General features: G+C 40.3%; 2 protein-coding genes across 2 annotated transcripts; one reads left to right on the top strand and one right to left on the bottom strand.

Annotated features, from left to right (window-relative positions):
- Nucleotides 1–6,001: 6,001 nt before the first annotated feature.
- Nucleotides 6,002–12,514, top strand: cfap263 (cilia and flagella associated protein 263). The gene is made up of 9 exons (XM_066712488.1): nucleotides 6,002–6,096; nucleotides 9,260–9,392; nucleotides 9,731–9,895; nucleotides 10,418–10,573; nucleotides 10,920–11,000; nucleotides 11,184–11,339; nucleotides 11,568–11,675; nucleotides 11,836–11,991; nucleotides 12,075–12,514. Exons 1-9 carry the CDS (start codon nucleotides 6,002–6,004, stop codon nucleotides 12,132–12,134), a joined length of 1,110 nt encoding a protein of 369 aa, XP_066568585.1. The 3' UTR covers nucleotides 12,135–12,514.
- Nucleotides 12,515–14,074: 1,560 nt separating this feature from the next.
- Nucleotides 14,075–23,458, bottom strand: znf319b (zinc finger protein 319b). Its single transcript, XM_066713840.1, has 2 exons — nucleotides 23,132–23,458; nucleotides 14,075–20,458 (listed from the first exon to the last, which is right to left on the bottom strand). Exon 2 carries the CDS (start codon nucleotides 20,103–20,105, stop codon nucleotides 18,231–18,233), a length of 1,875 nt encoding a protein of 624 aa, XP_066569937.1. The 5' UTR covers nucleotides 20,106–20,458; nucleotides 23,132–23,458; the 3' UTR covers nucleotides 14,075–18,230.
- Between the last annotated feature and the right edge of the window lie 111 nt (nucleotides 23,459–23,569).

Raw genomic sequence — 23,569 nt, 5'->3', positions numbered from 1 at the left:
TGCACAGTCAACATGCAGAAGAGTCTTTTCTTCAGAAACATGTTGAGGCCCCTCAGGTCGAGAATGGTCCTTCTTTGGCACCAGGAAGTACCACGAGTAGAAGCCTGCTCGAGAGTATTCTCCGGCCACTAGTTGTATCGCTTTTGCCCTTTCTGGACATCCGACAGTAGTGGTAGCACTCCCCTGAAGGGGGGCGCAGAGTGGAATTGGACGGCGTATTTGTGGGTGCAGGCTTATCATTGGTCAAGTCCGGTCGGTCTTTCGGGGGGGGGTGGGGGGTTGGCACCCACTTCCATTCAGAGATGGCTTCACAGGGGGCTGTTGGGGTCTCCCTTGCCCTTAGGCTTAAAACCGGAGAGCCTATTCTTTCCCCTTGCTTGTGGCTGGCTTCTGCAGCGCTGCGCAGGCTGTGGCCCACTTGCCTGTTGCAGCCTTGGTTGAGGCTTCCCCAGCCTCGGCCACTGCCTGTTGGGTTGCTGGTAGCCCTACTGGTGCTGTTGTGGCTGCCTCGTAGCCTGCTGGAGATTCGCATATTTGCACACTGTTTCCTTCGCCTTAGCCGACCGTTCAATTGAGAGGTCTACTGTTTCACCAAATGTCTGACCTGGGGTGATGGGAGCATCGAGAAGCACAGAATTCTCCTTGTCCTGGAGCTTAGCCTGCATAAGCCAAAGATGGCGTCTGGCTGCTACCGTGGCTGCGAGGGACCTCCCCATGGCCTTCGCCCCCTCATGTAGCATTCCGTCATGTATGCAGACACCAGCTCCAGCTCCTCCACGTCTGCCATAGACTGGTGCTCTCTCAGACATCCTGTCAGATGTCCCATGTAGAGGACTAGGATAGCCTGTGCATTGTTCACCTGGACCGCTGAAGTTTCTGTGGAGTATGCTTTCTTGAGCATAGCGTCCGTGTTCCTGCATTGCTTGTTAGGACAAATCAGATCCTAACAAAGCACAAAGTTCCCTATAGGTGGGAAAGATCCCAGGCCCTTCTGTTCCACACCCGCCATTGCATACAGTGAGGGAAAAAAGTATTTGATCCCCTGCTGATTTTGTACGTTTGCCCACTGACAAAGAAATGATCAGTTGATCATTTTAATGGTAGGTGTATTTTAACAGTGAGAGACAGAATAACAACAAAAAAATCCAGAAAAACGCATTTCAAAAAAGTTATAAATTGATTTGCATGTTAATGAGGGAAATAAGTATTTGACCCCTTCGACTTAGTACTTGGTGGCAAAACCCTTGTTGGCAATCACAGAGGTCAGACGTTTCTTGTAGTTGGCCACCAGGTTTGCACACATCTCAGGAGGGATTTTGTCCCAGTCCTCTTTGCAGATCCTCTCCAAGTCATTAAGGTTTCGAGGCTGACGTTTGGCAACTCGAACCTTCAGCTCCCTCCACAGATTTTCTATGGGATTAAGGTCCGGAGACTGGCTAGGCCACTCCAGGACCTTAATGTGCTTCTTCTTGAGCCACTCCTACCCATCCACGACCTATTTTCAATGCCCTGGCTGAGGGAAGGAGGTTCTCACCCAAGATTTGACGGTACATGGCCCCGTCCATCGTCCCTTTGATGCGGTGCAGTTGTCCTGTCCCCTTAGCAGAAAAACACCCCCAAAGCATAATGTTTCCACCTCCATGTTTACGGTGGGGATGGTGTTCTTGGGGTCATTCCTCCTCCTCCAAACACGGTGAGTTGAGTTGATGCCAAAGAGCTCGATTTTGGTCTCATCTGACAACAACACTTTCACCCAGTTCTCCTCTGAATCATTCAGATGTACAGGCCCGTCTGAAGTTTGCCAATGAACATGTGCTTTCTTGAGCAGGGGGGCCTTGCGGGCACTGCAGGATTTCAGTCCTTCACGGCGTAGTGTGTTACCAATTGTTTTCTTGGTGACTATGGTCCCAGCTGCCTTGAGATCATTAACAAGATCCTCCCGTGTAGTTCTGGGCTGATTCCTCACCGTTCTCATGATCATTGAAACTCCACGAGGTGAGATCTTGCATGGAGCCCCAGACCGAGGGAGACTGACAGTTATTTTGTGTTTCTTCCATTTGCGAATAATCGCACCAACTGTAGTCACCTTCTCACCAAGCTGCTTGGCGATGGTCTTGTAGCCCATTCCAGCCTTGTGTAGGTCTACAATCTTGTCTACAATCTACAATCTTGTCCCTGAAATCCTTGGACAGCTCTTTGGTCTTGGCCATGGTGGAGAGTTTGGAATCTGATTGATTGATTGCTTCTGTGGACAGGTGTCTTTTATACAGGTAACGAGCTGAGATTAGGAGCACTCCCTTTAAGAGAGTGCTCCTAATCTCATCTTGTTACCTGTATAAAAATAAAAAAACTTGATTTGTATTCCCAGCAGCATCTTGGTTTAGTGGTGTCTTAACATCACCTTCTTACCATAATAATACGTTGTGATACCAGCTGTCTTCAAAATATAAAATTGCCCACACTCAACACTGTGTAAAAAGGAAAAATATAAATATACAACACCCTAATTATAAGGTCTTAAAAACAAATACATTTTACTGTAGCATGCTTCAGTAATATGTTTACATAATGAGAAAGCCTGCCATTTCCAGATATATCCCATGCTATTGCAAATTTTTCCTTTACTGTCCATTTGGCTGTTGAGTATGTGATGAAACTCCTTCAGGGTTTAGACAGTTGCCATAGTTTTTATGGGGTTTACACTTTCAGATGGGAAAAGTTGCTAGTGATAGAATTGAAAAAAAAAAATCTAAGATACTTCAATTATCTATGGCAAGCCAAATTATCATTTAGATATATCTTTAATTCATTTAAAGCTATCTTCAAATATTTAGAGATATCTCTAAATCATTTAAAGATATCTGCAAATCAATTAGATATATGTCAAAATCATTTAAAGATTTAGTACATTTAAAAGTACAATTAAAGATATCTCTAAATGATTTGCAGATATTTTTAAATTATTTAGAGATGTTCAAATAATTTAGAGATATCTTGAAATCATTTAGAGATATCTACAAATTACTTCCTGTTTATTTAGAGATATCTCTAAATCATTTTGAGATATCTTCAAATCACTTTCTGTATGTAGCCCAAGATTATTACTTCCTGTTAACTTGTTAATTCATTTCTATGTAACAGGAAGTGATAATCTCAGCCAAAATACAGGAAGTCATTTGAAGATATCTGGAATATATCAGAAACAACTCAAGCTGCGGCCCGTCACACATGGAAGTGCGGCCACGATATGACGGCCATATTTAACACTAGAAGCGCCGAGCCGATTTGGTTATTCAAATTTGAATTACTCTGTGTTCCTAAATACCCTGCGCATACCCGTTCGTGACTTTTGGTAAATGTATGTATTAACATGCCTAGATGCATAAACGCGAAAATAAATAAGTTAACACATTTACCTAGAATAGCCAAAGTGTTATTTTGACCGGTCATTTAAATACATAATAACTCAAATATAACGCATAATCTTGCCTTCCCTTTACAATAGAGTCTACAGTCTCTCATATGCTTGAAAAAAAAAACACGCATTGTACAGCATTACCGGACCAGCATTTATTGCAATGCTATATATTCATGGAGTAAAAGAGTTACCTGGAGAGGGCTGTCAAAATGCAGTGTGAGGTACGAGCTCATGCAGGGAAAGTGCAGAAACGTGTCCTGTGTGGACTGTCCCGAGCTGTCAGATATGCAGGCTAAATATATAGTAAATAGTTTATTGAAATACGAAGCTACAGTGAATACAAGCAGTGTATGTTGAAAACAAAGTTTACACGATGTTGAAAATGTTTACTTTAGTGTACAGTTATGTTTTGATCAATGCAATCGTTATTTTTGAACTATAAATGTGGTGAAACATCCCTGGACAGAACCTTTTACTATTAATTTCGAAAGTGCTTTCCATATTTGGATCAACACACACCATTCGAGCCCAGTTTCACCACATTGGTCCGCTCCTGACAACATCAGGTGTCCCATTAACGGTGAGTAGCATTATACTCTGCTTAAATGTTATTGTCTATATATCATACTATTAACCGCTAATACCAGAATATTAAATCCAGTTAATTTGCTTTGATGACATCATATGCAAATGATGTGTGGCCCGTGAGACTTGCACTTGGACCGTATTGCGGCCCAGTGGAAAAAAAGGTTGAGAAACACTGTTCTAGGCAATTAATTTGGTTTGGGAACCAGTATTCCCTATTCATTCATGCAGATCAGTAAAAGGACAAATTAAACATATGATCAGAGTAAAATCACAATAGTAAATAGTAATAGTAAAATAAATGAAACCTTCTGGATAGTGACCCACATCTTGAAGTAAGAACTATCTTTTTTTAATAGCAAAATAATCTGAATATGGCTGACAACACTAATAGATAATTAATTAATCATTTAGCTGATTGACCATCCAATGAGCCAAATAAGGAAGGCAGTGTGCAGTCACATTATCATGCTGGTCTCCTGCAATGCTTCAGTTGTTCACACAGCTGATTAATCAAGAGCCATGACCACTCCAATTATATATATATATATATATATATATATATATATATATATATATATATATATATATATATACAGAAATATCAGTGATCTGATGAAAAGTAAATTGTGTGGTGTCACATCCTAGGTTCATCTCCCTTCCAAGTTCACCATCAGATGTCGCTCTTACCACAGGTGTCTGTTCCCTTAATAATCTGATTATTACATTCTCATTATCAACCCATCAACCAATTACCACACCTGTTCCCCATTTTACCAGCTCACACTGTATAGCCCTTTGCTTCTGCAAACAAAAGTAATGTTTTGCCTCTCGCAACCTTACTGAGCACTTTGATTAATCTGTTTCCTGAAATCCTGTGCATTGACCCCAGCCTGATCACCATTCTTGTTTTTTGGATTTCCTTGTCTGCTGAGTTCGACTAATTGCTTGAACTACTGGTTGTTAACATGACTATGCCTTTTGCCACAACCTTATTGCACTGTTACTTGGATTTCTACTCCTCAGTTAAACTTTTTCGGTTCTCCAGAATCCACAACTGGATCCTCACCTCTGTTTACCTATCTGGGCATCTGGACCTGGCAGGTGGCTGTATTGAATTCACAATGTTTAACAGCTATATATATGCTTTTCAAATTACTGACCAGATGGACATAATGACAATTTATGGACATTTCTTTTTTCTTTCAAATGAATACAATTGTGTGCACTCTTTCTTGTTATTATTCTTCCTTCAAGAAACTAGTGTACTAGTCTAGCATGTTCTATATACATTTTCCACACAATACCACATGATCATGTGCAACACTATAGGTTTTAGTACAATATATAGTCAGGATCCTAGGATATGGCATAGGATCCTGTATGATCCTTTAAGATCTTGCAGGATTCTGAACAGGAAGTCTTGTAGGATCCTGCACGGGATCTTATACAAGATCCTATTGCAGGATCTTACAGGATGTTAAACAGGATCCTGGCCAAGATTTCTACCAGGGCTAACACAAGCCACCTCTGTTAAAAAACTCAAACATTGGATGATTTATAAATATGCATGTTTAGCTTGTTTTCACAATCCTGTAGGAAATCTCACCAGTAGCCAATTACTCTCTCCTGAAGTATTGTAACATTGCCCACTGGACCAAAGATGAAAGCAGATGAATGCATTCTTAAACAGTTCAGATGCCTACCGCTTTGCGACGCCCCTGCCAATACACGACGCTAATTTAGTTACAACCGATACGATGGCCATGTGTTGTTGCTACATCATTTGGCGTGGTGATGTATTTAATTGCGACGTGGTATACTGTTTAAGCGCTCTGGCAGCGCGGAGCTCCACTGTTCTGCGCAGATCTGCTGAATCCCGCCGATCCCATTGGTGGAGCTGCGCAGACCCGCGCAGAACTGCGGACACCTGCGCTGCACCACCGCGACCTGAGTGTTGTCCCGTCCTTCACAACCGCGCAGTTTACCTTAGCAATCATGGCGGACGGCGGGCGCGACAGCCGGGCCCGGGCATCTCCACCGCCGGCCGAGCTCAGCGCACAGCAGCCGGCCCAGCTTGTGGAGGAGCTCAGGTGAGCACCGCACTTCGGTACATTATTACACACTGATGTGTAAAATGAAACTGAACATTAAATAATGCGATTTGTTTTGGCACACCGCATACTCCATAGAATCTGAAATCCTACTTTCAAAAAGTAATATTTTGCTACAGACCTATGGAGACTTCTATTTAATGTGATGTTTTTTTGTTTTGTTTTTTCATTCAAGCATAATTTCGTGAATACATAAGTTACTCGTATTTTGAGCTAGTGGAGTAGGCCTATTTTTTGAACGGGCAAAAAGCTAGAAAACATGGTCCTGCGTGATACTGTTTTCATCAATACAGTCTATGAATGCAGAATCGGAGCTAATGCTGAGAGAAAACAGCTTTTAAAAAGTAAAAATAAAAATAATGTCTGATTCGTGTGCCAGGAGCTTCACAAAGGGTGACACACAGTAGCACAGTACCGGTTATACACCTTCAGTAAACCAAGCCTCTCTTCTGAGGAACAACCTGCTAATATTGAATAACAGCATTTTGTCCGCTAGTTTTGTTGTGCTAATGATGTATTGATGTGCAGTGTTATTTTGTTAAGTGAACATATTTATGACCATTTTATAACATACTCTGGCTTTTAGCAAGTGAACAGTGTTTCATTAATATCAGTATATAAGATCAACATATAGGTCAGTGACCAATAAGGATTTTAAAATTGTTAAAAAAAAAAAAGTTTAAAATACAAATTAAAGCTGTTTCTACCTTTATTAGAATGTTTTATTTCTGAAAATAATCATTCATACTTTTTTATTATAAATCATGATTTCTAGTATCAAAAATGTCATACCGGATATAAATTACAGATTTGCAAATTATTTTACTTTCGTTTTTTGTCAGTATAGAGTGGGTTATAAGTATTCATAGTTTGAACAAACATATTCAGAGCAGAAAAATAAATAAATACATAAATAAATACATAAATAAATACAATTAATCTCACAAATTGGGCTTTTCTATCGACACCGGCGCATTTTTTGAAATCAGTCACCCAAAACATAACGCTGAATAATGAAAAATGCTGGGATATGTCTAAAAATGCTTTCTAGTAAAAATGATATGATTATTGTTGTATACTTGTATACTCAAGGACACTGACTTATGTATTTTTACAAAAAAAATCTGTGTTGTCCAACCTGACTGATATCGTTACTCGGAATGACATACTGTGAGATTTCATATGGGTTGATATCTAAAGATAGTCTCAGCAACAAACATGTATTTAAACATTCATTCTGTATTTAACCGAAAGCGAGAGTTACTAAGTGTATCATTTGTTTTTAAAATTAACAGAAGTGAGCCCTCACTTCGATGCAATACAATTCCACTCAAGGCATAGGCTTTGATAAAACAGTAGCAGTGAAACATTTTAAGATTTAAAAACATTAATCATTTTTAGCACATTAACTATTTTTTAGGTTAAACAGGAAACATGTAAACGTATGCCATTTAAAAAAATGGCAAGAACAATGTTGTAACTCATTTACGACATGAAGTCAATTCAATTCATTAACACTTCAACAGATTAAAAAGTATATTGAATGTTTTGATATAACATTTTAAATGTATAGGAATTATGCTAATATTGAACTTGGATTTATATATTCTCTTAAAACTTGCAAATGGCTTCATGGCATAAACATAAATTAAAACAAAACAAAAATGACCATGTTGCCATCTCGTTTGTTATTTAACTCTTTCAGGCACACACAGAAATGTTTTCAAAAATGTTAATTCTTTGAGATAAATGAGAGAAATAATCAAACTAAGGTAAGTGTAAGGTCATTTTGGTTAGGGTCAAGGTCAATGGTCAGTTCTTAGGTGGTTTCACCCTGTAACCACTGTGAATTAAGGGGCAATTGCAGCACCATAATCTGTGCTGATCATTTAATCAGTTACTTCCATACATTTTTTAGCTTTTTTCATTTTTTGTGATTGACAAAAAAAGCAGTTCCTGCTCTGGTTCATGCACAAGCCCACATTGCACTCAGCAGACATCCATGTTGTCCAATGGGGCTACTTCTTAGTGCTACATTCAGTGCAGCATCTTGATTTGCTTTGCCGTGGCAGGTGAGCATTCCCAGACTGTGTTTTTCAACTGGTATATGAGATTTACACTGCAGGGCCTGAGACTGGCATGCTCTTCTCTCACCAGACAATCTTCTCTCCTCAATCTTTTGGACCTTGGTCCTGACCAATTCACATTCCTACTCTGCTCATTCTCATGACTGCCTTGTTCTCCGTCACTGCCCTGGTCACTCTACTGATGTCCATCACTGTCATCATATTCATCTATTCCCTGGTCTTCCTCAAACCTTTCCACATCCTCATCACTGCTATCACGTTACAAGTTTACAAAACAGAGGAGGCCATTCGAACCATTGTACTTGCCTCTTTTATTGTTTCCCCACATTAAGGATGGAGAAAGTGAGGAGTCCACATAGACTCCTAGGTCTTTCTCATGCATTACTTCATCTAGTTCTATTCCTCCCATACTGTAATTATAGTGGACATTTTTGTTACCTGCATGTAATACCTTGCACTTGTCCACAATGAATTTCATCTGCCAGGTGTCGCCCACAACTGAATATTATCCAAGTCCCTTTGAATAGCCTGTGCTGCTGAGATTGTATCTGCTGAGCCAAGTTTGCTAACTATCCCAGAGTCCAGATCATTAATATAGATTAGTAAAATATTTTTTATACATTAATGCAAACAATCATGCACACAATTATGCCCAACTATTAGATCTAATGTTTTATAGGTTTTTTTTGTTTTTGTAACATTTTTGAATTTTCATTTTAGCTGTGGACAGTTATCCGGTATGACATTTTGGATGATTGGAGATTAATAACTCCTAAAATGTTTAATACTCATGAAAAATACTCCTATCAGTGAATAAAGATAGGAGTGCTGAGACATATAATTCAGTTTTAGTAACAAATAAATACATGTAATATTTGTAATATGCTTGGGACAACAAAATGCATGTGTCACGTCATTGACCCATATATGAAGGAGCGGCAAGGTTAAATAGGTTGTCTACAGTAGTGCACTCATTCTGGTATTTACAGGGGTGGCTGCCCTGCAGTGACTGTTCTCTGGTGACATTGCCCTGTGGCCTTTTGTCTTTCTGTCAGTCGCTCCAATGCTGCTATCAAGGCAGAGAATGAGTTGTTTGAGAGGTTTATAAGCCGCCTCAACCCAAAGGACCTGGAGCCACTGGCCCCCACAGAGCCCTCTATTGGCATGTCCCAGACAGAAGTGTCTCAGGTATGGGTATGGAGCTGGGTCTGGAGTATTTACTTACTGTCAAGGCAAATGACACGGTTTATAAATAGAAAATGTAATTGTAAACACTTCTGAGAAAAGACAGTTAATTGAATATAGCAGTAATTGACTCAAAACTCAATATATAATGTGTTCCTCCATAATAATCTTTACAACTGTTTTCTGTGCGCTTGCATACCTATCTCGGAAGTGTAATAAAGTACCAACACCAAAAACAAGCAAGCAAAATGAATTTGATTATCAGCCAGCTTGATCACGCAGCTCTTCCTACCCATGTTTTTGGTCTTTGTACAACGGAAAAAGTTCCCTTTCTGCTGCAGGTTCGGAGCAGGAGCAAGTCAAAGAGTCGTTCCTTCACCTCTGAGCACCTAGTGCAGCTGACAGTGGAGCAGAAATGCTACATAGCTCAGCAGGAGCTGGAGGAGATGAATAAGGACTTGAAGAGACTTCATGAGGGGTCAGAGCGAGTCATTGGCAACTACAAGGTGGGAACTGCTGTGACATGCAAGGTTGTTGTCAGCAGCTAAGTTTACACTACTTAGATCCCTGCTGATGTCCTTCTGTTTCATGTCAATTAAAGAGTTAACATGATAACCACCTATAATGGTGCATGATGCATAAAAATGTCTGCTTCAGAATCAGCTTGCCATTTTGGGGTAAAGGGGGAGTAACTACCTCATGGTGACTTATACACAATACCATAGACTTCTGCTTGGGAGAAGATCACTTTAATTAGCATTTCTTAATATGTTGGAACTTTTGATTTATTTTCTCTTTGGATTCAATGTTTTGCGTACAACTAATTGGCTTCTGCTGTAAAATCCTGGTATAGAAAAGTGTAGAAGCAATTCCCGCAGTTGGTAAGCAGTCTCATATTGACCTTTTAGAGCGTTTGTGCACAGAAACAATTAAGTCCATCCGTGAAGTCCAATTCAAATTTTTCATGCTCCTCTGAAACACAGCAGTTTTACCCATATTCTGGACACCATCTTTCTTTTCCCCCACAGGCCACCATAGAAGAGGCAGATATGCGGCTGGGTGAGATCAAAAAAGCTCAATATGAGTTTGACCGTGAGATTGCGAAACCGCTGCGGGAGAAGAAAGGGGTCATGATGGGAGCCGAAAAAGTCAATCGTTACTTTGAGGACCGAACCCGGGCCAAGGTGACTAGGCTAAGAGAGTGAACACTGAGACCACGTGTGTTTGTTTTTACCATGCTGGCTAGATCTAAAAGGAAAGCTGCACTGGAGAAATTAAGGGTGTCTCTTTTGTTAGTTGTTGTTTTGTCTGTTGAATAGCAATTTAGTATATAGTTTTGATTTAATCAGATTGAGCACTCTTCTCTTTTGACCATTAGATCTGCAATACCAGTACTTTGGGGGAACTGCTTGTTCTTAAAAATAGCTGATATCCTTATGCTCTTTAATGCTTTCTCCTTAAAATGGTGTGAGTGCATGACATTGAGCAACCATTATGAAATGAAAACTGTGATCACGGCCTCTCCTACAGGAGACCCTTGCAGAGAAGCTGCGACTGAAAAACGCAGCCCTGAGAGTGCAGAAGAAGAAGCTCCAAATGCAGCTAAAACAGGTAGGAGATGCTGCAAGCGGAAACAAAATTAGGAAAAGCAAACGTTAAGTGAGCAGAACAGGCATATATGGACTGAAGTTTGTAATAGCCATGATTTGGAAAATACAACGTTTTCTATACAGATGTACAGCATTGTGACATTCCTTAATAAGCGTCTTTTTATTGTTAACCCCTCCCTGGCAGAAGGAAGAGATGGATGAAGCTCTGCACGAGGTGGACTTCCAACAGTTAAAAATTGAAAACAGCCAATACCTAGAGAAGATAGACGAGAGGAACCAGGGCCTCCTGAATTTCAAGCTTCTGGCTGGAAACGCGCTTCAGGTCCTCAACTCTTACAAGGTGAGCCCTCAACCTCTGGTCCTCACTGGCTTGGTTGGGGGATCTGAAGAGCTAAATAAGGTTCCTGAAATCTGAACTGAGTTACAGAGAGATTACATTATTTTTAATTTGGCACATCAGTGAGGTGTGTAGTCCTTTTTTTTTCTTTTTATTAGAGGGAGTTTAAGGTTTCCCTGCAAGACCCCTCTCTTTAACCTTCAACTTAATACTGTTGTGCTCTGTTCTTAGAAAAAGCTACAGAACGCAAGCTACGAATCAAGCCAACTTGACAGCGAGATCTCGGCCCAGAATGAAGTGCTGGGGAAGATAGAGAGTGAAAGCCTGCAGGCAGAAGAGGTGAGTTTCTGCACAAGAGGCACTGGTATACCTGCATCTTAACAGGCAAAACAATATTTGTGGTAAGGTTGTGCTAATGAAACAATTTATCTGCTTTGTTATGTTTATTCTTTTTTAATGCTCCACCCCTACTATATCCTAATGTTGCCGTGCTTTGCAGGAGCGAGCCAAGGCAGAGGCTGAGAACCAGAGACTGCACAGTCAGCTGTCTGAGTACCATGTGCCAGATGTTCTGGAGTATGTCAAATGCAAAGCTAGCCATCGTGAGCTGGAGCAGGGTGTTCGGGTGTGGGAGCGAAAGGTGGAAATCGCAGAGGTGAGTGGAGGAGCCAGTTGCTCGTTACAACAACCATCATTCTTGCTGTGTATCCAGTGATGTTTTTTGTCTTGCCTTTTCAGATGGCCTTGCAAACCCACCTTAAATCATGGAACAGACTTAAAGCCTCAAGCGACCCATAGCAAGACGGGGTGCATTGCCTAACAGCACTAGAGGAAAGAGGAGATTCTCTCACAGAAAGCAAATCATACAGCAAATCTTTTTACATTACAAGGTTATCTGTGGGTTGACTGAACGATGCACTTACAACCTGCTGCTGATTTCCTGACATATTTCACACACACTTCCACTGGTGCAACTGAGCTTTAATGCTGCTGCAGCTTTAAGGGATGAGCTTGGTTGCTTTTCACACTGAATGTACCACGTCACGTTGCCCTTTCTCTGTCATGGTCTTTAAATTGGCAGAAATTCTGGTTTCCAATAAAGACTCTCAGCCTGAAAACTACTGTCTGCCTCCAGAAAAAAAAAAAAAATCTAAACCCTGTACTGTTATTTTGCGACTCACTACATGGCAGGTTTCGTTCCTCTCAAAAGAGGCTGAAACAATGATAAAAAGTGCAGATGTAACTAGGGAAATTAATTAGCCCACCTGCTGCCTACCAGACTGATCCTGTGCTATGACCTGGGCCAAGGTCAGCTTGGTAAACAGACCAAAACAGAATATCATTTTAAAAATCAAAAGTGTTAATCTGGAAAGAAAAACAATGAAGAAATGGTGTATACTGTCACCACAAATAAAAATGTGCCATTGTGTCGTAATGTACTTCTACACTGCACTTGCTATCGTGGTGATGAGAAGTGAGCTTCTGAAAAACAACACATGAAAACACTTACCTTTTTCATATACATATGCTTTGGTGGACCCAAGACTTTCCGCAAAGACTTGTACTGCTGTCGATTATTTTTATAAACAGTCTTTCCTGTCTTTGTCGCAAAGTATCCTGTGTCAGAGCATGGCATGGAGCCAAGGGAAGCGGATAGATGTGGCTTCAAGAAAAAGGTGAGTCGTGCAGCATCAATCCAGAACACAAGAATCAAATAGGGTCACTTGCCGAGCAAAACATACACATCCACACACAAAAATCAGATGCAGAAAACTTTTTGCTCAGAAAACAAAGTATGAATTACAGTTTTGCAAGTTATAACTCCACCTTCTATTAAGGGGATACTTAGGTATTTTGGCATTTTAGCCTGATTGCTTACTCTCCCAGAGTCCTATGAATCCATGGAAGTGTTTTTCCGCTCCCCCCAGAGTCCAGATTGAAGAAATTTGAAGTTTTACATGACTGCTGTAAGTCAATGGTTGCAAAATGCTGACTCTCAAAAGCCGGCTTATTGATCTTTCAAATTCTTTAACGCTTGGCCATTTGCCATTTATAATCTGACAATACTATTAATTTTAAATTAATTGTCCAATAATTTCTTTAATTTACTGGTAATTGTAAGAAATTAGTTTCCACATACTTCGTTATTTACAGACTACTTTCGGTTCTGCCCGCACTCTGTGTTTTCATTCGCACACAGCAAGCATATCCTTTTGCCACCTCATCACAGCTGATGAAATGCATAGTTGGGCGAGATATTTACTTAATGTACAAATGTGTTATCCAACCAGCTTTTAAGTATTTAAAAGATCCATTAGCCAGCTTTTGAGAGTCAGTGTTTTGCAACCATTACCTCCCAACAATTGTGTTAAGGAAATTATAAATTCAAATTCCTTAAAACTGGACACACAGCATTAAAAAAAGGTTTCCATGGATTCGTATGACTGGGTGAGTAAGCAAATCAGGCTTAAATGCCAAAATACTGAAGTATCCATTTAAGAATCCTTAGTGCTATACATCCTATAGTTTAAAATGTAAGTAAACTTAGGCTAACATATAAAGTTACAATAAAGATTTAGGAAGCATAGCCAGATGACTTTTTCTTTTGGTTTATCAATTCACAATTTAGTTTTAGACTGAGCATCTAATCTATATAACATCTATATTTTAAATGTGAGAAGTAACATTTCACAATTTATTTTAAGGCAGTCTGTTAAACAATGACATAATTTTCAATATTAATGAAAAAAAAAAAGTTTATTTGTTAGTGCTGTGTGTATTAAATGCTACATACAGATATTTTAGCTTGAATGTACATCCATTGCCACACATTAGGATTTTACCACCTCTTTCACAAACTACAAATTAAAAGAACAAAATAAAATAAAAAAATACACATTTCCTTTAAGAGAAGGGTTTCATAAGCACATATACAAGGTACAGGGCATCATAAACTAACAATATGAGCATGCTCTGGGCAGAAAAATAGGGGTTAGGTGTGTGAAGGGGATAAAGTCACTTCAGCTGTCCAGGTCAAAGTTGAACATGTTGTTTTGTACTTCAATTAACTTTCACCCAGTCCGGTTTCAACTCTTTATCCGAAAGCCCTTAAAATTCCTAATGAGGATATATAAGTTTTCAACAATAATTATAATAATAAAAAATGAAAAAACCCACAACACTTAAACAAGAACTCGCATACAAACATACACACAATCCTTTTTTCCAACCTATTTTTTTTCTTTTTTGATTAATTGGTTTTGTTTTTTGATGATGATGAAGATGATAATTATTTTTAAATCATAGTGTTCCAAATGTTTGGAGTTTACAAAACCACCCATTCTGTACTCCTGGTTGTAGAGCAGTGTAAAAAGAAAAACCTGTAGGAAAGATGAACTGGAGAGGAAACCACAGCGAACGGGAACACTTTGATTTCTGAGCATTGCGTTACTGATGTGTAAGGCCATGTGTCATCATTTGCATAGGGTCCATCAAGCAGTCAAAATCGCCACCTTAATGTCCAATAGTAAAGGAGCATAAACAAGGCTTTTCTATAGCTTACAAGAATGATTTCCATCTTACTGTACTCCTCTCAAGCTGGTTACAGCTCACACTATATTGATAATGAAGCTGACACTGCCGAGCTTTCAAATGTTATTTCCCTTTGATCTATGTTGAAGCGTATTACTGCACAACTCTTTAGCCCATGTCTGTGCTTCACTGCTGGACAAGGGAAATTACTTGGGATAATAATGCTCCAAGTCAAAGCCTTACATTGTCTGTCTGTTATATTCTGACATAACTAGCTCAGAAATAACCTACTGATATTTAAAATTTGAGGCCGATACAAAGCAAGGTAAACCAGTCTTTTAATCTCCTTTAGGAAGTGTAGTTCATAGCATCTTCGCCCATTACATTTCTTACTTGCTGCATGTCCAACTATGTGTTCTGCATAATTGCGTTGACAAATTATTATTTTATTTTACTCTAGCAAAAGTTATTTGTGTAGAAGACATCTCCAAGCAGATTCCTAGGAAGAGAACAAGGGGAGGAAAACTAACATTGCACAAATATTTAAGAGGCCACCATTAAAGCATTATGCTTCCAAGCCATGTATACCCCTGAAATTCTTCCCTTACATTTCTCATTCATCTTAGAGAAATGCATCCATAAACTATTTTCTTCAGAACCATTTCTTTGAAAGGCAAATAACCAGCATCTAAACATCAGACAGAACACTTAGTATAGTATGTACAGCAAGGAAGAAACAATAACAGGAAAATTCACAAGACTACTTCTTCGATATCCATACATGGCAGGATTTTTAGAAGTCACCTTTTTTGAGCTGATATTAAGTGCCGTCTAGCATCAACATTACCCTCTCACTTCATGGCAACCTGTTACATGGACTTGCAATGGTTGAGCACTAGGCTTTCAAGAGGTTCCTCAATACTGTTTAGATACTTTAAAGAAACCATAACTGTAAAGCTGGTCTGCTTGTAAAGGCATTTGGCATTAATATTTCCAACTGAAGTTTGATTGCACCCATTGCTGTTTATAAATATTTTCTTTTCTTCTCTAACCACATATAATAATAGTTTTGAAAATGTAACGCAACTCAGTTTTGAAATCTGATTTCATCCAATGTGCCATTTCCCCTAAAGAAGTCGAGTTTTAAACTGATCGTCTAATTGTTCCGGATTTCTTCCGTGCAAGCTCGTTAAGAACATAAAAATCCCCTGCAGAAAAAAGATCACTATCTATAAAAAATATATACATCTTAAAATTAAAATGAACAGTTTTAAAAAATGTACAAATACATGAAAGATTTCTAAAAATGTAGTGCATCTAAAATCACCACACTTATCTTTATTCCTCCTAACATATGCTTGAAACAGCATTTCCGAAGATATTCAGTTAATTTCAACATATTGACCATGGGAATGCGAAGACTGAGACATTTCTTCTGAATTTACCAATATGAAGGAACCTCCTTAAACTAATACTCAAACATTTTGTCACCAGTTAAGCAGTTCACAGTTGAAATTGTTAATATGCACCACAAAGAAACACAATTACACCCAGGTTTGATGATAGTAAATCCAATTTTAGTTAACTCACATAAAAAGTTTCCTCTTCTTGCAACTTTTAAAAACACTATTTCAGACTTACACTGAATAAAAAGTAGCTACAGACAAATTTTTGCAGATGCAATTTATAAACACACACAATGCAATTCCTACTACATAACTGGTAAACATATTAGCATACATACTATTTATGTACATAATACAAGAGAACCTTAAATGGGTTTCAGGCTTTGCAGGAAAGATAGTTGATGATCTGTATATTTGCATGAACTATATATAATAAATGAAGAAGGAAGATATAAATGTGGTGTAATCATTAAATGTGAGGATGCTTGGTATTCATTAAAACTAGTTTTAGATTCACATCCCTTTGGAATCTGAAAATGTATTTGGTACTTACTGTAATATTGATTTCATACTAAAGTAAAACTGGTGCAGCATTATTTTGTTTATATAACAAAAGGGTTTCTTCGGGTATGGGCACACAAATTTTCAATATTTCACAGCCAAAAACACTTATGATGGACTTTTTACATATCGTGGCTACTGTAACCGTACTGTACTGATGAACAGACTGGGATATATACTTCTAAATCCTGAGCACAATTTGTTTCTATCACCTTGACCTTGCTTGTTACATTCTAGGGCTAGCAACACAAAGGGCTTCATTGCTTCAAAGCAGAATTGCATTTGATCTTGATCACAGGAACGTAGCAGGTTGTAAGGAGAGGTGTTTGCACCTGTTGTGTAGTAGGTTCTTCCTGCTGCTACCGACCGTAACACCAATACACAACAAATTCTCAAGATAGTGGATTTTAGTGGCTAAACAATATGGACTATTTTTCCATGACTGGAATGCAGTACAAAATTATATAACTGACAAATTTAAAAAGGATTTTCAACAAGGTGCCAGTTACACACAATTTTCAAGTAATTACTTGTGTCACCCACCTGGAACTTTTTGTGCACGGGAATTTTTGATATTTTGTGAACCCATCTGACTTTCATAGTATCCATAACCCACAGAACAAGGTACTTAATACTTAGCCTTGAAATACAAAGGAGGAAAAGCAACATCCACCCCTGCAGAATTAACTCCCAGAAGTCAGGCCTGTTACAGTGCAAGCAATTCCCAAAAAAGAAATTCAAAACTCTGAGTAGCCACCATAAGATGTTGGCAAAGCACCTATTTAGTGCTGTGAAATGTGGTATGTCCTAAGTTCCATGGCACAGCTTTTGAACAGCACTGTGGAGTACTCATCAGTTTTAAAGTTTAACCATTAGTAGCAAATGAGAGGTATGAAGCAAGAGAGTGCTTCTTGGTGCCGTCCCAAATATCAGCTGAAGACCTTGGTGTAGGCCCTGAAAAGAATGAAATCCTCATCCCTTTCTTAACCATCAAAAATATAAATAAGTCTACAGGATGAAGAGGCTGTTTTCATAGGTAATCTTTTTCCCTCTTTTTTTGTAGGTGGGGGTGGGTGAAGGTTAGAGTAGAGTTGAAGCCAAATAAAAAAAAAAAAAAAAAAAACACACTGCACCCAAAAACAGTGTTCATTACCAAGAACTAAACAAAGCTATCAAACAAACAAAAAAATGGTTTATCCCTCTACCACGATACACTTTTTATCTTTTTATCTTTTATTTAAAAAAATATTGCAGCCCCACCCCCAATAAATAAGTTTCCTGGTACGAAGGTAAGTCTCCTGGAGCTAAAACCAGCAAGAATTACTTTAGAGATGGGAAGTATGCTAAGTTATATAGTAAACTTTTTATTTTTTTTGAGAAAGGGGAATAATGCTGGTTACTGTATACAAGGCGGCACAGGGTATCCACCTCCCTCAGCTGTGTGCTGAACTGTGTGCTCCTGCAGCGCCCCAAGGTCCCCAAACCGCTCTCCGCACCAGACGCACTTAAATTGGGCCTCCCGGGCATGCACGCTCTGGTGTTTGGCCAGGTGCTCCCTTTGCTTGAAGCCTTTGTCACAGCTGGGGCATTTGAAGGGCTTCTCTCCTGTGTGCACTCGGCGATGGCGCTGAAGGTCAGATGAGTACTTGAACCGCTTCTCGCAATCCGGGCATTTCAAGGGCTTCTCGCGGGCCGGGTCACACCTGTGCTGCACGAACTCTGAGGATGACAGGAAGCGCCGGTCGCAGAGCGTGCACTTGAGGGGCTTCTCGGCACAGTGGGAGTTTTGGTGCCGCTGGAGGGTGGATGATTTTTTGTAGGCCTTCCCACAGACGTCACACTTGTAGGGCCGATCGGCAGCGGTCATCGCTGATGCTGCGCCGCCGCACTTGTGTCGCAGGAGATCCCCGGACTGGCTGAAACCCTTCTGGCAGGAGGCACACTTAAAGAGACTCTCAATCCCATGGACGTGCTGGTGGTAGAGCAAATGGGAGGGCTGCAGGAAGCCTTTGTCACACAGATTGCATTTGAAGGGACGGTCATGGGTTTTATGGGTGCGGCGATGGCGAACCAGGGCGTACTGCTGTTTGAAGCTCATCTGGCACTCTTCGCACTGGAAGGGCCGCTCCTCGGAGTGAGTGCGCTCGTGCTGCCGCAGGTCGGAGGGCCGCTTGAAGCCCTTGCCACAGGTGGCACAGCGGAACGGCCTCTCGCCAGCTGGAGTGCACTGATGGTGTAGGAGCTCAGAGGATTCCTTGAAGTGCATCTCGCACAGGTTGCACTTGAAGAGGTGCTCTCCAGAATGAGCATACATATGCCGCACCAGGTGGGAGCGGTGTTTAAAGCTCTTCTCACACGCGGCGCATTTGTACGGCCGCTCGGCGCTGTGTGTGCGTTGGTGATGCGCCAAGTGGGAGGACTGGCTGAAGCTCTTGTCGCAGGCGTCACACTTGTACGGTTTCTCTCCCGTATGCACGCGCTCGTGCCGCGACAGTTCTGAAAGGTGGCGAAAGCCCTTCTGACAGATGGAGCATTTGTAAGGCCGGTCAGGGGAGGAGGCCTCGAACTCAGTCGGGGCCGAGGCACCCACCACAACCCCCCCGGCTCCTCCGCTGGCTGAAGCCCCAACTACAGCCCCTGCTCTGTCTGCGGCTTCTGCAGAGGGCTGTTGGGGATTGGCAGCAGAAGGCGTAGGGGTGGCATTTCCTGCCCCTGCAGAGTTGGGTCGATAGGTCTTCTCACATATAGAGCACTTCATGGGATTGCTGCTGCTATGAGCATTATGGTGCTGAGCTAGAGATGTGAGAAGTGAGAAACCCATCTTACACACCCCACAAACAAAGGGTTTCTGTTCTACCTGGACACACTGGTGTTCCAGGAGGTCGGTGGCCTGGTGGAAGATTTTTAGGCACTGCGTGCACTGGAAAGAGCGATCCTGACTCACCATGCACTGATGCTCGTGAGGGTTGGCCAGGTGCGAGATATCATGGCCACAGGCCCCACACTTGTGTCCTCCTTCTCCAACTTGCATGGAGGGCTGCTGTGCCTGGGCCGCGTGCTGCTGCTGCTGCTGCTGCTGCTGCTGCTGTTGCTGCTGCTGCTGCTGCTGCTGCTGTTGGTGATGCTGTTGCTGCTGCTGCTGCTGCAAGGCAGGGTCCGGCTGCAGGACGATACCATAGACCGCACAGCCCAGCGCACTCTCTGCTCCGGGTGGGATGGTGTGAACGACGGGGGGAGGGGCTACAGCATGCTGTTGCCATGCCTCCGTCATCCTGACTCGACTGTAGGGATTCAGCTTTCAACTTGGGTGGGGGTCCTTATATCATCTGGGGTCAATCACAGCTTGGTGCTTGGGTGGGGTGGCGGTAGGTGGGTGTCAAGAGGTCCCTTTAAGGTTTGTGTCATAAGCAGAATAAAATGATTTTTAAAAAAGGACTTGAATCAAATCAAATGTCACTTTTTAAAAAGGATGACACCAGTTAAGCAGGGGTTTGTTGTTTGAAGCAGATCAGTCAATAATCAAACATCTATTGTGCAAAGTCAAAACTGGAATACCGAAGATCGTCACACACATCGTATTTATTTTTGTAGGCGAAATCAACAATCAAGAACTGTATGGATTCCCTGTTGGAACAAAAAAACAATGGAAAAAAATACATTAAAATCACTGAGGTAATCACTGATGATTAAAGTTTTATAGGCTTACGTTATTATTTGTATTGAACACAATGCCACAGTAGACTAAGTTACTAATGTATAACTCTGTTCTGTGGTTTACTTATGTCAGTTGACAGTTATTCTAGTGATAAACTACTGACTCATAAGGTTAACCGAATATATTATCTCTGCATTAGGGTGGTTTAAATGATTTCCTATTTGTTTAAGAATTTATTCTAAAACATTACCATTGACCAATATGCTTTTGAATGCATAAACCACAAAGGCGCAAAAAGGTCAAACATGCTATACAATACACTCAAACATGTCTAAACATCAGCATGACAGTTTTTTTAAGGCATCACAGAGAGAACACGTACATACATTAAAACATTAGTGTATAACAATTTCACCCACTTCTTCATATAAATATAATCTCTGAAAAGATCAGGGTAACAGGAAAGCCTTTGAGGATCTCTATTGGATCAGTGTTCAGCGTTAACACCCAATACTGAATTCACTCCAGTGCCAGTTGATGTTGGCATAAATTCAGACTTATGGCTGAGAAACTCAGGGACAACTAAATACTTCTCTAGTTCTGGCACAAACAGACAAGAACATATGAGTGAAAAAAAAAGTTATTTTTTTGGTGCAAATTGGAACAGCTTACTTGTGTGGAATACACAGATCAATGCAACAGACGTTTGATCCTGTTATAATAGTTGCAAATGAGTAACTGCAGCATTAGATACAATCTCTCTTCTTAAGGCTTTTAGTCTTTTAGAATCCATATTTCACAAGATCACTAGAGCATTTATGAAGGATTTGGCAAACGTAATACTGAACCTTCATTAAAAACAAGCAGACACATTAAGTTGCTGTGGCTGAAAGATCAGTAATGAGGAAGATCAACTGTAGGCCAAATTGTGGAAGTACACAACCCAGCCATAGCGAACACTATTTTCTGCGAGAATATGACTGAAGAACATCAGAGGCATTATGAATCTTGAATTTGTGTTGCAAATCATGCAGAAGACCGATGTAAACTAGTTCTCATAAAGTACTTTCACATAGCAGTTTTAATATGGGAAGGCTCTTTTCTAGTATTATTTATTTCATGTAAGAATGACGTTACAGGTCTTAATCTTTGTGTAACACATTATGCATTTCATTAAAGAAGGAAACTGGGACATTTTCACTTTCTGCTAGCCTACTTCCCCCTAAAATTGCAACTTGCATCGCACACTGTCTTTACATCTTGAGAGGCAAAAAACAAAACAAAAGCATAATTCAAAATAATCCAGACAACAGGTTTCATATAACAATGACTGAGCTCTCTCACAATGCTCAATTCTTTAAAGTGTGTGCAAATGTTCTCCACCCTTTCTTCAATTCAATGCAGCTACTATGAGCAAGAATATTTAAGCCAGACAAGTTGAAACACATACAAGCAGATTTATAACGTTTTTTTATAGACTTAAACTAGACCATGCAAAATATGTGGATGACAAAGTCTCAACTAATCAATATATCTGTAAGTAATGTACACAGTCAAAATAACTATATTGAAAAATCAGACCTTTACAGCCATTAAGGAGCAGGTCATAAAAACCGAATGAAATACATTATTTACATAAATAATGTGTGCACAGCTCTGTCGATTTACACTTGAATACGGCTTTTAAAATGCACACATACACGAGGAGAGGTGGTTTGTGAACTTTTTGCTGCTCTCTGTTGCATGTTTAATTGTCACGTTGACGGTAAATACAGTATTTGTACAACACTTTTATTTATTTATTTTAGTTCAAAGGGTTGGGATTTCCCCTCTTTTCATTGAACTAAACGAGCGAGGAAGTCTTGATCGCAGAAACAAAGTGTATTGATCAAAATCAGGACATCCCACGCTGTGAAGAACTTTTAAATTAGATTATTCCTTGCAATGTTGGCATTTCGAAAGTAGGACAAACACCATGCCTTTGAGGACATAACGATAGCTTAATTGAAACACCTCCGCCTTTTACTGTACCCTGCAAGGGACCCTTAGCCAGGCTTTGGTGTATTTGTGTGTGCGATGCATTTAGATGGGTTAATAAGAAAACTTGCAATTTCACATGCATTCGTATAGATTTAATAAACCTTCATGCACATGAAAAATTAACCCTGATGTAGACCGGACATAAGCAGTAGACTGACCATTCACTTCCTTAGCTCCGGCTTGGTCAAAACTGAATGAATTATGCAAAATCTAGGTTTAAAATGCAATTATGAATGAGTGTCAGGATAAATCGGGACTATTAATACACACCTGGTGGGAAACAATGCATTTTTACACAACCGTGAACCTTTAATATAATTAAGGGTTGCTCGACAATGTCTACGGGAGAACTTCCTCATTGAAATAAAATACCAGTCTATAAATACAAATGCATTACTCGCATTTCACAGTAGAAACACAACGGGTAGTGCGTTTTAATCCCGTCGGTTGCAAGTTCAAAGGGACATACACCTAGATTAAGGAGTATGTGTGCTGAATACAATGAAATCACATCATACGTCACTTTATTGTAATGTTATTGGGTACGGATGGAAATACTTATATAAAGCAAACTTTTCTGGAAGAGCTGGCCAATGCATTACCTCGATCTTAGTTGTGATCGTCTTGATGCACCGGTATATCCCGATTTCTTCGATTTGATAGGAGATTGTGGGTTTTTTTTGCCTGGCAAAGGGCAGAGTCGAGGCCTGTCACTCTCCGGATCCGCGGACTCTCGGCCGGTGCAAATCTAGGCCGCTCTCCGTTTTTCTCGCCCGCTCCGAGCCCCGAAGCGGGATCTTGCAAATTCCGCAGCTTTCTTGGTAAAAAAATATATTTTTTTTCGCTGCCGGGCCGCTGACAGCTATAATTTCCCCGGAAGCCTGTGGTTGTTTTTTTTTTATTTCTCTCCCGGTTCAAGGAGCCGACTTCGGAAAAAAAAAAAATACAGCACAAACAGCGTCGAGCACAGGAACCTGAATACCAAATAATCTCCGTCCACAAAACACACACCGGAAACTTGCATACATCACAACCCGGGG

The sequence above is a fragment of the Amia ocellicauda genome, chromosome 9 (genome assembly GCF_036373705.1).
Source record: "Amia ocellicauda isolate fAmiCal2 chromosome 9, fAmiCal2.hap1, whole genome shotgun sequence".
Lineage (NCBI taxonomy): Eukaryota > Metazoa > Chordata > Actinopteri > Amiiformes > Amiidae > Amia > Amia ocellicauda.
Note: the sequence above shows the minus strand (reverse complement) of the source record. Positions and strands in the feature narration are given on the sequence as shown.